Raw genomic sequence first — 17,381 nt, forward strand, 5'->3', positions numbered from 1 at the left:
TTGTATATTATATCTTTGGAGTTTTGGGAATTTTAGGAGAGTGATTTGTTTTTGCAAGCCAAGCTGGTATAATGGCCAAACTAAACCCTACTCAGTTTGCTGTGTTCTCTTTAAAATGTATAAAATGTTGAGTTTTGTCAGTACAATACACTACAAAGACACTGTTTTATAAAAAGAGATCATTGTAAATATGCACACAAATAATATAAAGCTTCTATACAATGTTACTTTGTACATATAAAGCTAAACTTTTTTTTCTCTGAAGGTTTATAAATATGCTGCTAGGTCACATGTCTGTGGAAGTTCTCCGGGAAGAAGCCTGTGATTGTTTGTTTGAAATTGTAAATAAGGGAATGGACCCAATTGATAAAACAAAATTGGTTGAGTCTTTATGTCAAGTGTTGCAGTCTGCTGGCCTCTTCAGTATTGATCAGGTTTGTGTATTGATTTTTAACAATAGGAATGAGTCATAGGTTTCTGACAGTTCTTAAGTAAGCAGATGCACAGAAAACTATAAAACAGTCCATAGGTTAGAGGGAAGTACTTGTGCTTTTGCATCAAAGCTGAACACTTCTTATAGTTTTCTCACATTTAAATGTAAGAGCTTGTTGTTAATGTTCATTATTAATTTGAACATGCTGTGTTTCATTCTAGAAACAAAGTGTTATGTAACTCCTCTGTTCCTCTCCTGAAGCATGTTGTGCCCACTGTTAATACTGCTTGTGTGTTTCCTTGTCTTGAATCTGCCCTTCCGAATGATTCTGTAGTAGGTATTGCAGCCAAGATAGCTGATCTAATGTCTCACCCTAAAAAATTCTATGCATAATTAGGGGAAAGAACTTTCTTAAGAACACGTATACTGTTTTGCATGTGTGCACCATCAAACATGAGGCTTGAAATGCTTATCTGTAAGCTGGAAAAGTATACCTACTAACTAAACACATTCCCTGTTCAGTTGCCGTGTTTAAGGAACAGCTGTTCACTACCTGTTGTGGAGAAAGAACAACCAGTCCTTCTGAAGCTGTAGTTCTTAGATTGCAAGGCTTTTACCTCTTAATTTTGAAACCTTTGTCAAATTTGTATTCCTACTAATAAAAATCTTACCTCATTCTTTCTTAGGGAGACTTGTTATTCTTTCACTTTTGTACAGTTATGTCAGAGACCAAAGCATCTCTTTGAGGTGACTGCTTTAGGGGTATGTCTCAGTTCTGCTCAACGTATTTCTGCAAAAACAAGCCAGAAGTATTTAATATTAACTCTCTCTTACAGGCAGTACTGAAAGGTACTCATTATCAGTATTTCTGAAGTGACTTACAGCTGTTAATTCTTTAAAGTTTTCCCATAAAAAGATTTACCTCTTATACAGCCTAAAATGTATGGTAGGCATGTGCTACCGCTTTTATTTTGATCCTGCTCTTGCTGTAAAGAGAGAAACAAATCTGAAGAGATGAAGCAAGCTACTGTTGTGTAATGGAGGACAGTCAAATCTGGCATTGCTTTAACTTTTTCCTCTCTCCATTCCCAGGGGAAAATGAACCAGGCAATTGTAGTTTCCAGCTAGGAGACAAGCATTGATTTAATTCTACATACTAGACATGGGTAGTACAGTCTGTATGTAATCTCATGTTATTTAAACATAAGCTCTGATAGGATTTTTAATCAGGTGTCTTTTCTTGCAGGAAGATGATGTGGATTTTCTGGCCAGATTTTCTAAGCTGGTCAATGGGATGGGGCAAGCATTAATAGCTAGTTGGACTAAACTGATAAAAAATGGTGATATGAAGAGTGCTCAAGACACTCTGCAAGCTATTGAAGCAAAAGTGGCCCTAATGTTGCAACTTCTAATTCATGAAGATGATGACATCTCTTCTAACATCATTGGTTTTTGTTACGACTACCTTCACATCCTGAAACAAGTAAATATGTCTGCCTTCAATTTAACACCCATTCTGACATGATTTTATTTGATTTTTGTGTGAATGTCTCATACTATGTGCAAACAGGCTTGAAAAATAGGTTTTTTGACTAATTAGCATTCAGTATCTTTAATGCCTGTGGTCATGCTATTTCTGTAGTATTGTTTAGAGATCTGAAGGAGTTTAGTTAAATCTTGTGTGAAGGGTAAAGAAGGCTCGCAGATCATATGGCTGTTAAAAAAACAAGTCTTTCTTTTCCTATTAGACAGTAATGACCGAGTTAGAATACAAAAAAATAACACTTGAATTTTATTTTACAGCTTTCTGCACTTTCAGACCAACAAAAAGCTAATGTAGAGGTAGGTATTTCTTTTTTTTTACTACAGATTCTGTACTTCAAGGACACATTGGATCGGTATATTTCATTTTGCTGAAACAAATCGCATTTCATTTATATGCCTCAATGTGTATGTGACAGTAATTAAAAGTGAAGACTTAAAAGTAAGGACAGTATGTTCCGTCTTTTGCTAAGTAACTGCAATTGTTTCTTTAAATAGTAAACCTATATTGAATTGTGTATGAAGATGAAAGCTGTTTTAGAGCTGTCTTCCCAAACAACCCTAATGCATATGTTGGCAAACTCCTCTGCAGGCTATACTGTTCACAGAATACTCTTAAATCAACAAGGAAGAATTGTTTTCTTGAAGTTTTTTATTTTTATTAAAACCTGCCTTAATTTCAAAGGATTGGAAGAAATCTAGGAAGGGTTGTCATAAATATAACCCTTAATAATAGAAGTTAAGCTTAAGAAAGAAGCAACAATTGAGAGATAACAGTTGTAATTCTGAGCAATTATGTGTTAAACATTATATCAAATATACATTAAGCTCAAGTTTATGTGCTTGAGTTTAGATAATCTTAAGTTTATATGTAAAACATTAAGTTTAATAAGTAAAGCTTATGTCCACTTTTGGAAGTAGTAAACTTACATGAATTTTTCAGCCCAGTCCTTCTATTTCCATTCTTTGACTGTTCTGCACCGACGTAGATGTACTAATTTGGATGTTGAACTGGTTAGATTGGTGCAGTTATTTTGTAAGTTCATACAGCTAATGGGTGTGATTCCTTTACAAAGAAAACTGAATTCTGTACCTGTTGTAACATGAAAAGTTCAATTTGGATAATTATGGTGTAGACTATCTTGATCTCCTTTTGTCTGATGTCTGTTTAAATTGGATTAGGTAACACAATAAGAGAACTTTGATAATAACACTGAATCTTTTTATTTTTGTGACTGTCTTTTGTTCTGACAGCTACATCAAATATTACTACTGCAGTACACTTAAGATACTAAAAGTTGGAATAAGTTACTGCCCTGAAATATGTTGGTTTGAGTTGCTTTCATAATGGAGATTTTCATGTTGCAATTATTTCTTAATTTTACTGAGCACCTCTTGAGGATTTTTGTTAAACTGAGAAGTAATCATAACAATTTTTTTTCTTTCATCCAATTCATAATAAGAAAATAATGGGAAATAGTCTAAATCTTATTGTTGTTTGTCTTAAGCTTTAAATTTTGTGTTTAGCAGCATTCCTTTAAAGTTTTGCATTTTAAAGTTTACACTTCCAACTTGTTCATTATTTGAACAGGAAAAAAGGGGGGCTTGTTTCTTATGCCTCTGAAGTTCCAAAGCTTTTTCTCATCAGCAGGATCACATTTTTAATTCTTAGAATGACAGACCCTTCTAAACATTTTCAGCTACAAGTGTATTACGTTAATGTTTTGCAATTATTCTAATTCTTTAATATCACTTGTTACAGAGAAGCAGACAATTCTCACAGGTCAAGGTGACACTTTGACACAAGGTGTCAAAGTATCTATTTCTGCAAGATGACCAAGAATTTCACCTCAGTAACTTAGATTTAATTCACTGGTCCATTTTGGCATTGATGAATTTCAGGTTTTGCAGTTAAAATGAAAAATAGTAGTCATTATTTATTTGTCAAAAGGTTTTTTTTTTTTAATTTGGTTTCATTCAGACTTAAGTAGAGCTAAGATCAAGCCTTTATATCTGCTTTAGGATGTATCGACAGTCACTGCTAAGGTTATATTGCACTTCATTGCTCTAATTATTCAGACAGCTTGCTGCTGCAAGTCATGGGCAAGGTGTAGAGAGACCCACCCATTGAGAGACAAGGTGCAGAAAAGGCCCCCTTGCTTTCTGAACTTCTCAGAGAGGAGTCTAGGTGCAGCTGGATCCAGTCCTTCTCCCAGACTTAGTCAATGGTTTATGTATAAAGGATTGTGTAAGTGTAATTGAAGCTTTTTGCAACTTTGTTCTGCAGGATTAAGGATGGCAACCCAAATATATAAATGATTATTTTATTGACATCGATGACAATGACTAGACTAAAAGACTTGAATCAGAAGTATTTACCACATGCAATGGATAGTAGTTATAAGTACTACAGTAAAGTGCACTGTTTATTGAAGCAGTGTTGAAACAGCAATATTAAAGATAGCAAAACACTTATTGAATAGATGTTGATGTTACCCACACCAATTACAATGAACTATTAGAGAAGTTGATGTTATAGCTAAGCTGACTTATCCCTTTAAAATAGTATCTTGGACAGCCTATTTAGTTTCCTCTGCCTAGATCAGTCATCTTGATTGTTTTCAGTGTGAACTGAACAGCACAAACCACAAGCAGGAAATAAAGCTAGATAATACTATCAGAGACTGAGAGGTCCAAAGCATTTATGCTGTCTGTCTGGAATAACATCTGTGTATTGTTTGGATGTAATCAGTCTGTTTTGATTTGGACTGTTAACTTCTGCTAAATCTCTGAAAATAACATTTTGAAAGGGATTAAAAATATTTGTAAACACATAACACTAGTTTTAATGTTTTCTTTAGTATTTTTAACTGTTGTTTCTTATAATTTGTCTGCTTCTGTGCTTACTGTTCTGTTTTTATCTTAGGCAATCATGTTGGCTGTTATGAAGAAGTTGACATACGATGAAGAATATAATTTTGAAAATGAGGTATTGTGTTATAGGAATAAACACATGTGCACTTAATTATATGTAAAACTTGATCACACTTCTAAAATCTGTATTTTTCATAGACTTAAATATTTAAAGGTAGGAAGCAAGGGTCCATAGGCTGAAGTTTTTTCCTAGCTGGAAAGTTTCTAGGCATGCCTGCATAGGACAAAACAGCATAGTAAAGGTATATCCAAGCCAGCTGAGTTAACAGTATTTGTGGCTGTGGTTGTACAGAGCTATTCCTAGGCAAATACAGCTGTGCTGATAACTAATCATAGCTGTTGAGATGGCTTGTACAGTGCAAATTTGCATGTTTCTGCATGTCAGTTCTATCTTGCAAAAATACTTGAGAAGTATTGTGTAATGAAACTCTCAAAAGACATGCTGCTTGAGCTACTGGAGATGGTCAAAGCTCTGCAAAAATAAGCTAAAGGTGGGGTAAGGTCTTCAATTTCATTTTCCTTCCATGCTTAACATCTCTGTCAGCCAACAGCAATGATGGAGTATGTAAGACAGACTTACTTTGCCCCGGGCTATTCAGAGAGCTGTAGTCTTAAAAGGGTTAACTTTAACTGTATCCAGTCCATCACAAATCTTGTCAGTCCAATTTTAGAACTAAGCTAGATGCTGAGAAAGAATGTCTTTGAGGAGTGAGTCAATTTTTAAGAATTGGGTCAATAAGGCTTTGCCAAGAGCATTTTCTTGTACTTTTGGCTGGCTTTCATTTTGGAAAGCCTTTTTAGTATGTTTCTGGACTGAATGCAGTGGATCTCAACATATTATAACCAGCCATAAAAGGAGCTTGCTGTTATGCTGCAAGAGCACTGGATGAGCATTATTGAATTCTCTGAGTGTGCTAAACTGGTTTTGTATGTACATGTTTTTGCTTTAGGTATAATTGTCTAAAATGGTTGTGGATGAATTTAAACATGAAAATAAGGACTTTACTGATGTGAATGTTTTTGGTTTTTTTTTTTGGTAGGGTGAAGATGAAGCAATGTTTGTGGAGTACAGAAAACAGTTGAAACTGTTGCTGGACAGACTTGCTCAGGTTTCACCAGAATTACTGTTGGCATCTGTCCGCAGAGTTTTTAACACTACGCTTCAGTAAGTTGGGGTTTATAACTTGTTTTGTATGATGCCTTTTTGGGGTTTGGTTTTTATTTTCCTTTTGTAAACCATCCGTCTGTAATGAAATGTGTGATGCAGCAAAGTGAAGTCAATTGACAGAATGAGCTCGTTACAACTTAATGATAAATATGACTTTGTATAATCAGTTATTCAGCTCCTCAGAAAGAAAAAGCTTTCGTTTTGTAACCTTAAATGGTAGCTTTTCTTTCCTAGAGATGTTTCTTGATCTTTGTCACTTACCTACACAGCAACAGCTGTTTGGACAGGTGTTCACTTTGCCACATCTCATAAGACTTTCCTTGAGGTATAAATATTATGCATTACTTTTATCAGAAAAACAAGGTTGGATGGGGGGAAAATCTTAAGTGAAGTATTTTTGTAAAAGAAAAAAAAAAGTAGATCCAGTCCTGGAAACTGCATGCAAGCAAAGAAACGTTACTAGTTCCCTGGCTAGAAGGACAGTTATGTGTGTACAAATAGGAATCCAGTATTGTTTGTGGGTACCTTGTACCTTAACTGAGCCTCTTCTTATGTGAAGCTGAATGGCTTGTCCATATGTCATAGTAAGCGGGTTTGTACCTAAATAAGCACATAAGAAATCTGTAGCTTTCAAGCTGAAACTGACGAAAGAAAGTTGGTGGTGATCTGATGAGGAGGTGGTATTTTAGAGGATAAAGTCTTTCAGAAGCATCCTGAATTACTGTCTGGGCCTTCCAGTGTTTTCCTTAATTTAAATCTGTTTATGCTGTACATCTGAAGAAGGCTCAAAAGGAAATATTAACATGATAGAACTGTAATTATTTCATAAAGTACTGAAGACTAATATGATCTTCATATTCTTTCTCTAGGAACTGGCAGACTACACGATTTATGGAAGTGGAAGTAGCAATAAGGCTGCTGTATATGTTGGCTGAGGCTCTTCCTGTATCTCATGGTGCTCACTTCTCTGGTGATGTTACTAAAGCTACAGCTTTACAAGACATGATGAGAACGGTAAGCATGTTTTGAGAGCTGTTTGAAAGTGCCAGTAAAGACTGGAATGTTTCAGTTCAAATGGCTCATCTTAATTACTAGCATGTCACTTATGTTGCAGTTAGGTTTTATAAACAGCTAAAATACTAACTTGCTAATGCTTTTATTTGTAGCTGGTGACTTCTGGTGTTAGTGCCTATCAACACACATCAGTGACCCTGGAATTTTTTGAAACAGTGGTTAGATATGAAAAATTCTTTGCTGTTGAACCTCAGCACATTCCAACTGTACTAGTAAGTGTCATCTCATTTACATTTTTAACTAGGTAAGACTAGATAAGTTCTTAAGACTTAGGAAATTTTCTTCTTCTCTGAAGGTCACTAAGCTGAGTTTCTTAACTCATTGGATGATTAGATATCCCCCCTGCCTTGTTTAGGGATTCTAAGACTGAAATGCTTTATTGATTGCAGATGGCATTTTTAGATCACCGTGGTCTTCGTCATACCAGTCCCAAAGTACGAAGTCGAACAGCTTACCTCTTTTCCAGATTTGTCAAGTCTCTTAAGTGAGTAAATAAATTTATCCAAGTGGCACTGAATTTACTATACATAACACTTCTGTATGTCACAGTTGTCATTGAAACAGGCTGGGCTTCAGATGGACTGCAATGAAGTAAAATATCAAAACAGTGCTCTAGGAGGGTTGTTCTATTGTGCAATACTAACGTAGCAGTGAAAATATTTGTCACAGAACACAGAAGTGGAATACATATGCCGAGTATATTTTGGTCAGATGTTAAAGCTGATGAACAATATAAATGTCTGTTCTCAGTAAGCAGAGCTGAGTGTGAGTGGATCTGGAGACTTTCAAGAGTAACTCTTCCCTGTTCCTAACTAAATTTTGAATAGTTTTAGAATTTATACTGATGAAGTTTACTCAGTGTATGAGTTCTTTGAACAATCTTTTCCTGTTGGTCTTGTTTCACAGGCATGTATTTAACATAGAGACAGAAGAAGCTCAGAGATGACTCTGATTTCAGCATGCTTTTATTTTTCAACTGTTAATCAAAATATTTCACTTAAATGATGCATGTTTATAAAAATGAGGGAAAGAAAGAAATGGTTATTTCCCACTGTGCCATGTATTTATTTGGCCTACCGCTAGCATCATACCCATAAGCCAGATTTTTCTGTGGCAGTGCTTTGATATTTAAAGGGGATTCCAATATGGAGAAGATAGTTTAGCATTTAACTTCACAGCTTAAACAAAATGTCTTGAAACCTAAATGCATGTGCTTCTAAGTAGTGTTATGTACTTGTGTTTTACTTCAGTAAGCAAATGAATCCCTTTATTGAAGATGTTCTGAACAGAATACAAGACCTGATGGAACTTTCTCCTCCTGTGAGTATTTGCAGCAGGTTTTTGTAATGACTGAGGCTTGCACTTACTCAGGAGTGTGCCTGGGTACTTGCTGAATTGTAAGCTTAGCATGCAAACATTTAAGCACAAGTAATTATCCTCCTTTTCTGGTGTGAGATCACTTGCACATCTTACTTTTGTACCTAATTGTAATAATCTTGTTTATGTGGGTTTCTGGGAGTATAGCATAGAGATGGGTATATGTAAAAGGCTATGAACTTTGAGAAGACAGCCTTGATAGAGGACACTTAGTGCATTATGCCTGTTATCTTCCCTTTTAGGAAAATGGCTACCAGGCACTGTTAAGCAGTGATGATCAACTTTTCATTTATGAAACAGCTGGAGTGTTAATAGTTAACAGCGAATACTCTGCAGAAAGAAAACAGGTTCTGATGAGGAATTTGTTGACTCCGCTGATGGAGAAGTTCAAAGTATTGTTAGAAAAACTGATGATGGCACAAGATGAGGACAGACAGATGGCACTGGCTGACTGCCTCAATCATGCTGTTGGGTTTGCTAGGTAGGTACAGCACAGTAACACTGTCTATTTCTGGTTTGAGTAAAAGGGAAATACAAAGAATTTACTGGGAAGAAGGGACTGAGTTTTCTACTTTATTAACCTAGAAAATCATCAGTGGTTGTAGAATTTCTTGTGATAGCTGAAAAAATAAGCCCCCTTAGAGTCTGTTTTGGATCTAGATACAGAGAATATTGAGCAAGTTTATAACGAATCAGCATCTATTTCTTTGCTCAAAGGATTGTATGGAGCTAATCTAATCATATGTTGTTGGTAAATTGTTAGGATTTAATTCTCAAAAACTGCCAAAGTGATTCTACTTCATATCAAAATATCTGTTCATTACTTCCACTGTCTGGCTCCCAATTCATGAAATGGAGTATTGCAGTTTAGTGCCTGGGTTGGAAAGCATTTTTTCTCAGTGTTACTGCTTCTTCATTGTACTGGAACGTGAGCTTATGTAAAACTTGATGTGTGCTTTTACAGCCGAACCAGCAAGGCTTTCAGCAATAAGCAAACTGTAAAACAGTGTGGATGCTCAGAGGTTTATCTGGACTGCTTGCAAACATTTCTGCCAGCTCTCAGTTGTCCATTACAAAAGGAAGTTCTGAGAAGTGGTGTCCGCACTTTCCTTCACCGCATGATTATTTGCCTAGAGGAAGAAGTTCTTCCATTCATTCCTTCTGCCTCTGAACACATGCTTAAAGATTGTGAAGCAAAAGATCTTCAAGAATTCATTCCTCTTATAAACCAAATAACAGCTAAGTTTAAGGTATGATATTGCATAAGCTTTTCAGGGTCAAAGTGTTGCTGAGAGATCTTTTCTAGTTCCAGAAAAACAGAACTATGTTGGAACTCTAAGAATTAATAAATGAGTGTATTTTGAAGACTACTATTGGGAAACATTGTCTTTGATCACAGTCATACATTGCTGGACTCACAGTGATTAAATGAGTGGTTTTTTTCTTTCATTAGTCTTAAAATTTTATATTGTTTAATTTTTTGGATTTGATATTAAAGTACTACTTGCAGCACTGTTGGGGTTTTAGACAAGCGCAAATTTTTTTTATTGACACAATTAACTTCATGCCTTCCACTGAAATTTTAAGCTAATGTTACAAAATACACAAGATCTGAAGTGAACTTTTTCATCTCTCATAATGTGATTTCCAGAAGATAGATATACAGAAATATCAAATATGTGTATAGGGAGGAATATAGATTTACAAGATCTCTATTCTGGGTGGTGTTGCATATAAATAAACACTGAGGCTTCAAGTACTGTTATTCAGAGTAGATTGACAAACACCAAGGTTTGGAAATTGCACACGAGATGTGCGTTACGTAGCAGTAGGACTGTCAATTGATAATGTAGCAAAGGCTCTTGAACTGTAACCTTTGAGAGCCTTCCAGTTTCAAACGGTTCTAATGTAAAGCCAGCAAAACAGATGAAGCTACTAATGTGTTACCCATGTCCATTCCCTGGAGCTGCCACAAGGATATTGCACTGCTGTGAATGGTCTGGGAAATTCACTGCTGTATGAAAAGATTAAGAAGCCACTTAAATAAGCTTAAATAAATTTCCCAGCAGAATGCAAAATTAAAATTGCTGCAAGTGAAGAGAAGTGCATTTTGTGATAGCGTGTGGATGGACCTCTGGAGTATCTAATCTTCAGAGCAGAGAGGGAATTTTGAAAAATCAAGTATTTAAGAGACTAGGGAGGAAGACTCTTACTACTTCAGTCCTTTTAGCAAGTTATGCTAAAGGCAATCTGGGATAACAGTAGATAATTAGTCTGTGAAAGATGTGGAAGATAAAAGTCACAGGGGCAAGACTGGACACATACCATGTTCAGGTGTAATATTTAAGTTTGTGTGATATAGTACAATTCTTACTATAACATGGTAAAATAAAGATCCTAGCTTCTATAGTCTCACCTTTAATACTTCAGAGGCATAAGAAAGAGAAGATAAAAGATAAAATCTTGCCTTAAGCATTAAGAAATAAACATATGAGTTGCCTCTTTGTGGAATTCTAGGGTGTGACTGAATAGCATGCAACTTCAGTTTTTCAGTTCATAATTAATTTAGTGCCCTTACGTATATTTCTCACTAAAAGTGTTGTGACAAGTTTATTCTGTCATGCCAGTGGGAAAACTTTTTCTTTAGTAATCCTTAAAGCAAAGTTCTATAAAAGCTGGCCTGTTGCCAGTTTTAACATCTCAGAGATGGTATTCCAGGAAATTTGAAATTGCCTGTCTGAACAGAAGGATGAAAAATCCAGAAAAACCATTTCCTACTCAAAATGAGGCTAGACCAAACTAGTTATTTTTGTGCAAAAGGCTTAAAATAGGTGAGTGTACGTCAAGGTACAGTAATGTTTGTGGTGACCCTGATGCAACTTGCTTTGTTGTAAGTAATTATATGAAATTACTAACATTAAAAGTGAATCCAAGCTGAGAATTGTAATGAGCCTTCAAGTGTTGACTTCTAAATGTTCAAGTTCTCTTTTTGAGCTGACACCCTCTTCTGATCTTCACAGACACAGGTTTCACCTTTTCTGCAACAGATGTTTATGCCACTACTTCATGCTATTTTTGAGGTGTTGCTCCTTCCAGCAGAAGAAAATGATCAGTCTGCTGCTTTAGAAAAACAAATGTTACGGAGGAGTTACTTTGCTTTTCTGCAGACAGTAACTGGCAGTGGAATGAGTGAAGTCATAGCTAATCAAGGTAAGAAATTCAGTTTCTCAAGGATAATACTATGGTTATTCTTATCTACATTTTATCTACTAAAATTATTAGCCTAGTTCCTGGCAAGTACTATTAACTATCTTACAGTAGTATGGATTAATGGAAGTACTGTGTTCAACTTGCTGATTCAAATTACCTGTTGTACAAGAATTTGGGGTTGTGAAATCCAGCTACAATAGGCATATTCTTCCTATTGATCTTTTCAGCTTAATGTGATCATGTCTATTAGGACAAGAACAGTGACAACACATCTTCATGTGTCATTGTATTTGTCTGGTGAATTGGAGATGATACAATGTATAGCAGTGTTCAGACTGCTGGGCAAGACCACTCACAGCTGCCACTATTCATTGTGTCTATTTTTGGAAGGACACATCAGTAAATCCTGTAAACTTTTATCACTGTTGCCTGGTCTTGTTACATATGGTAGAAGGCATCATGTGACTTAGTATATATGTAGTTACCAGGTTTTCCTCACCTTTACTGGCCAGATGCAAATTAGTTCTTCTCATAGTGGGATTTTGAAGTCAGATATCTAGTTGCTTGATACTTCAAGTGATTCTTTCTATTTGAATTCCATCAAAATGGTTAGGGACTTCAGAAAGTTTAAAGTCACTCATTTGGTAAGTGGAGCTCAGAATTCCTTTCCTCTGTCTTAAAATGGTGGTAATGCTGCTGGGAAAGGAAAACGTAGCATTTAGTGATGAGAGCTTTCTTGAAAGACACTCTTGGTAGTTGCGATGGGCCAAGAAATTTTAAAGGGATCAAACAAATAAACATAGATGCAGCACAGAAATTTTAAATGTGTGAAAAATATCTTGCCATATGTTGCAAGATAACTACTTCAGTGCTGCTGAGTTTTAATTAACTCCTCCAAATTTAGGTAGGGAGGAGAAAATCTGTATTTGTAAACAGGTCAAAGTACTGCCCTCACCTTTGTGTGTGTTAAAAGGCCAGAAGAGCAATTTAAATTTCCAACATAAAAAAAAATTATAACCTAAATAAGAGTTGTCTTGCATCGTAGGGGAAACTTCCCAAAAATAATTGAGATTTGTGCAAAAAAGAGCTATTTTGAAGTTGAAGCATGTCTTCCAGGTCAGTATTTATATAAAATAGTGTAAGAGTACCAAAACATTTTAGGCTGCAATTTGAAGTGACAAGCTCATTTTAATGTGTTTAAGGTGCAGAGAATGTGGAACGTGTGTTGTTCACTGTCATTCAAGGAGCAGTGGATTACCCAGATCCTATTGCACAGAAGACTTGTTTTATTATTCTTTCTAAGTTGGTGGAGCTTTGGGGTAAGAACGTCTTTCCAGAATTCCTTTCCATCTGCTACTACCCATGAAGCAATAATAGAACCTGAAATATTATTTTTATTTTTAGGAGGTAAAGATGGACCAGTAGGTTTTGCAGACTTTGTCTACAAGCACATTGTTCCTGCATGTTTCTTAGCACCTTTGAAGCAAACATTTGATTTAGCAGATGCCCAGACAGTACTGGTATGTATTATGGATGGTTTTTTTGAATTCATTCTTGTGGTGCAGATTCAAGCTAACAAACCTACAATAGCCATGTGGTATTAAAGATTGTCATCTCAGAAATAAAATCTCTTAGGTTTTGTGAGTTTTTTTTTAAATTTAGGTATCTGTATGATTAATAATTGAATATTGGGGTAGTGTATTCTGTCATTTACCTAGGCTCAAAATCAACTGGAGATCTAAGTATTTAACATTGACCTGCATTACTTATTAAATAATGTTCAGCGAAAGTGAACATACAGAGTGGCTGTTCTCTAGCTCAACTTGGATTCAGCTGTGCAGAAATTTTTCTGATTAGAGTGGAACAAAACCTTGAAGGTCAAGACTTGGCATTGTGTGCGGGGAAAATGAAGAGATAATGGCATGAACTAGCCCTTGTTTTGGGTCTCATTAGGTTCTTTAGCTTTGAATAGTGAACCAGTAGACCAGTGCAACAGTCTAATGCTCTGTATTACATTTCAGGCTTTATCAGAATGTGCAGTGACGTTAAAAACAATTCATCTCAAAAGGGTAAGCATCATGATACTTCACAGAGAATAACTGTCACAGGTTTCTTTCTAGTAGTTTTATCAGTTTCTAAAAGTTAGATACTTACTAGGGTGAATTCCTACTGTACTGTTACGTAAAATAAAAGGATGATCATAATTCTTTGCATGGATACATGATCCAGTAGTTCTACCTCTTGGTAAATTAATGCAAAATATTGATTCTTCATTAAGGAAAAAAATTTGCTCACTTTGTTGCTGTGTTAAACGAATCAATTGGCATTCTTTCACTTTCCAGTGTGTAATTAAACTGACATAAAAGAGCAATTAATGATGTACTGTAGAGCACTTCTGTGTGAAGAATAAAGTATATGTTGATGTGTAGGAGACTAGATGAAAAACATTTATGGAAAAAATAAATCTGGCATTGTCTAATGCCTAAAAGAGTGTAGTGTATTCTGGTTTTAATAGGAGATGAAATAGTTTCTGTGTTCGTTTTTGTTACATCATTTAACTTACAGGCTATCTTTTCTGTCAAATGCAAGTAAAAGTCACAACTACAGAAAACTGTAAGAAGTTTTGAACTGGTAGAAAAGAGATTGTGTTTTAACTGAGGAGTCCTTTTTCCCCAAAAGCAAGGAAGAGACAAATCTGTAGGAAAACAAGCTTTGGTAAAGGAAGTAACTTAATAATGCAAATACTGTTTCTTTTAGCTCTCTCATGGTTTAGGACCAATGTTCCCCAATTTAGTGTTCCCACTGCAATAATCCAAACTACGTGCTGCTTGCTCATTCCCCCCTCCCATTCCATTCCCTTTCCCAGTGTCAGACTGGAGAGGAGAATTGGAGGCACAAAAGATGAAGATTATGGGTTGAGATAACAATTTACTGGGAACAGCAGTGAAATAAGAGGTATAACAGCACCAATATAAATAAAAGGCTACAAGAAAAGCAAACTATTTACATGTGAAAAAAAAGTGCTCCAAACAGAACCAGTTATATTCGAACCACTGCCACGCTGCCCTGGAGAGGTGGTACAGAATAAGCACTCCTCCTGGCTACCCCAGAAATTTTCCTTGTTCGGGCCAGAACCAGGACAAACACTACTGCTACAAAGTGATCTGAAGTCTTCTCCCCTCATGGGAGGCGTATACCATGTTCTAGTTCCAGGGTCACTTATGTGAATTTTATTAATTGGTTCACTTTCCCTTGGTAGATCTATTGGGTTGTGTTGGTATTCTGCCAGCTTGTGCAGTGATCCCTTCTGTGCTGAAAGTTATCTGATAAATATAGGTAAAGAAAACAAAAACTGAAGTGTTAATCAAGATGTTTTGCTCAAAGGTTTTGACATTCCATTTTATTACTGCTTAGTTCACTGCAGATTACATAGTGTTACAAGAGGAGAAATACTGTGTTCATCTGCACTTGGCTACTGAATTTTGCAATGGGATCAGTAGGCAGATACTAATACCTAATTTTTTTATTTCTTCCAAATGTCAGTGAAGTTAGAGCTGCCTCTATAATTAATTGACTCTTATAGTTCACATGTAACAAAAGGTACCAACCAAATTGCAGTCAAACCTTTAATGCCAAGATTGAGAAATCTTTTTATTTGCTAACAGCTAAGAATAGCATAAACATTTGAAAAGCATTACTTCTGTGTAAAATGGTCATGTAGACCACCGTACAGTATAGGGCTGTGATTTTTCCATTTGTTAAAAAGTAAGCTTGAAAAAATTGTGTACTGCTGCTCTTTAGGGTCCTGAGTGCATTCAGTATCTTCAGCAAGAGTATTTGCCTTCTCTGCAAGTAGCTCCTGAGATAATCCAGGTAGGAACTCCTAAAAAAGTACTTGGAAAACTCTTTAACAATCATAAATGTTAAATGGGGAGAAATGGATATTTACAAATTTAACCTCCTTTTATCCCACAGTAAAATTTACTCAGTTATTGCATATGAGAGTAGGATTAATTTATCATAAGGAATAAAGATACTGTAAAGTTACCTTGTTTAAAAAAAAAAAAAGAGTCCAGTGTATGTAACTGGCTAAGCAATCTTCCTACTTTAATTCAAATTTTAACTTGAAGATCTCCTTGTAGATAGTCATGTTTCTTTCTCCTCAGCTAAAAGTGAATCAGATATCCTGTATTTGAAAAAAAAAAACCCAACCAAACAAATTGCTTTTCACCCTAGAATGCACTTGGGCTGTCATAGCCTTCTACAAGTTTTTATCCATAACACACTTTTCTTCGGTTGTACATTAGGGAAAACAGAAGCTAACATCAATGGCTTTGCATATGAATATATCTCAGGTTGTTTTATTGCTTCAGTTAGTTACTTTGTATTTCTTTGTTCTCACAGGAGTTCTGTCAAGCACTTCAGCAGCCTGATGCTAAAGTTTTTAAAAATTACTTAAAGGTATAAAGATTTTTTTCTCTGAATAGCTTTTAGTTCCATTTGAACTTTACCATACAATTCAGTCATAGTAGTGACTTGAAGTAAAATCAAAATACTGAATTATTTAGTAGTTTTTAGCTATTGGGAATTTCCAAGTAGTAAAGCAGTTAATTGGAAAGACAGAGCAAACAGCAATAAATCTACAAAATTGTCACTCATTCTTAGCAGCTTGCTGTCTCAGTAGTTTGATACTCTTGTGGCTTTTGTTTAATATCTGAAAAAGCAAAAATGTGATGCCTAATTATAGAGAATGTCATAATGCATCATTTTTGAGGGTGCGTGTAACCAAATAGCACGTCGCATCCCTAAACTTAATGTGTTAACCTGTATGTTAAACCCAAAAGTTAGCTCTTTCAAACTAATTCTGTTATACCTCAAGCATTCCATGTCTTATATTTCCTTTGTTTTAATTTTTTAAAAATAATTCTTCACAGGTATTTTTCCAGCGAGCCAAGCCCTAAGGAAAGTACTGGAATCTCATGTACCTGTCTCCATAAAGCAGAACTCTGGTTGTTAATTTATAAAAATGCTAACTCTTGTGCCATTCAAACTGGTTTTGTTTTTAAGAAATGTTGCTTTGTGCTCACATCAGTATGTACTTTAACCTTCTGCAAAAAAGAAATGCAAATTTCCCCACCTGTGTCTCAGACATGAAGGTATGTGACAACATGAAAAATTAATCTGTATACACAAACTTTTATTATGTATAGGATGATATAAGCTTACACTGTAACACATACAGCAATGAAATTACACTTATTTTTTAAATTAAATGAATTAAATGTAAAAATACCTTCAGACCATAGCAATGGTTATTAAAATGTGTACATTTTTGATACGGAGTAAAATGTTTTAATAAGACATAAAATTCATTTGTTCCTGTATGGTGACATGAAAATAAAACAATCAAAGTCCTTCTTGTAGATAGTCATTTTATTGAAGTTGTCTTAATGATAAAATATATATATACCTCCTATAAAACAGATTGGTGTAATAAATGATTTCATTTAAAAGTAGCATCTGGTTCTATCTTTTTTTTATAAAAACAATAAAATTTTATCCAGTGAAATGTGTAAGTCTCTCTGAATCATTTTGGCTGAATCTTTAGAAGCTACAGCATTCTTGAACCTACTGGCTGTTATA

At 35.3% G+C, this 17,381-nt stretch overlaps 1 protein-coding gene across 6 annotated transcripts in view; it reads left to right on the top strand.

Annotated features, from left to right (window-relative positions):
• Positions 1-17,307, top strand: part of XPOT (exportin for tRNA) — a 28,752-nt gene extending 11,445 nt beyond the window's left edge. For 5 of the 6 annotated variants that reach the window (XM_068998451.1, XM_068998465.1, XM_068998473.1 and 2 more), the window contains 18 exons: positions 266-434; positions 1,680-1,916; positions 2,237-2,275; positions 4,902-4,964; positions 5,950-6,074; positions 6,947-7,091; positions 7,244-7,363; positions 7,541-7,635; positions 8,402-8,471; positions 8,771-9,009; positions 9,493-9,778; positions 11,549-11,738; positions 12,941-13,057; positions 13,143-13,258; positions 13,760-13,807; positions 15,540-15,611; positions 16,143-16,199; positions 16,673-17,307. In XM_068998451.1, the coding sequence (XP_068854552.1) occupies positions 266-434; positions 1,680-1,916; positions 2,237-2,275; positions 4,902-4,964; positions 5,950-6,074; positions 6,947-7,091; positions 7,244-7,363; positions 7,541-7,635; positions 8,402-8,471; positions 8,771-9,009; positions 9,493-9,778; positions 11,549-11,738; positions 12,941-13,057; positions 13,143-13,258; positions 13,760-13,807; positions 15,540-15,611; positions 16,143-16,199; positions 16,673-16,699 (2,215 nt within the window). In that variant the 3' untranslated portion in view covers positions 16,700-17,307. Of the gene's footprint in view, positions 1-265; positions 435-1,679; positions 1,917-2,236; positions 2,276-4,901; positions 4,965-5,949; positions 6,075-6,946; positions 7,092-7,243; positions 7,364-7,540; positions 7,636-8,401; positions 8,472-8,770; positions 9,010-9,492; positions 9,779-11,548; positions 11,739-12,783; positions 12,869-12,940; positions 13,058-13,142; positions 13,259-13,759; positions 13,808-15,539; positions 15,612-16,142; positions 16,200-16,672 lie in introns of those variants that run through there. The other variant, XM_068998481.1, reaches the window with a different exon arrangement.
• The last annotated feature ends 74 nt before the right edge of the window (positions 17,308-17,381 follow it).

This window comes from Aphelocoma coerulescens, chromosome 1A (assembly GCF_041296385.1).
Source record: "Aphelocoma coerulescens isolate FSJ_1873_10779 chromosome 1A, UR_Acoe_1.0, whole genome shotgun sequence".
Taxonomy (NCBI): domain Eukaryota; kingdom Metazoa; phylum Chordata; class Aves; order Passeriformes; family Corvidae; genus Aphelocoma; species Aphelocoma coerulescens.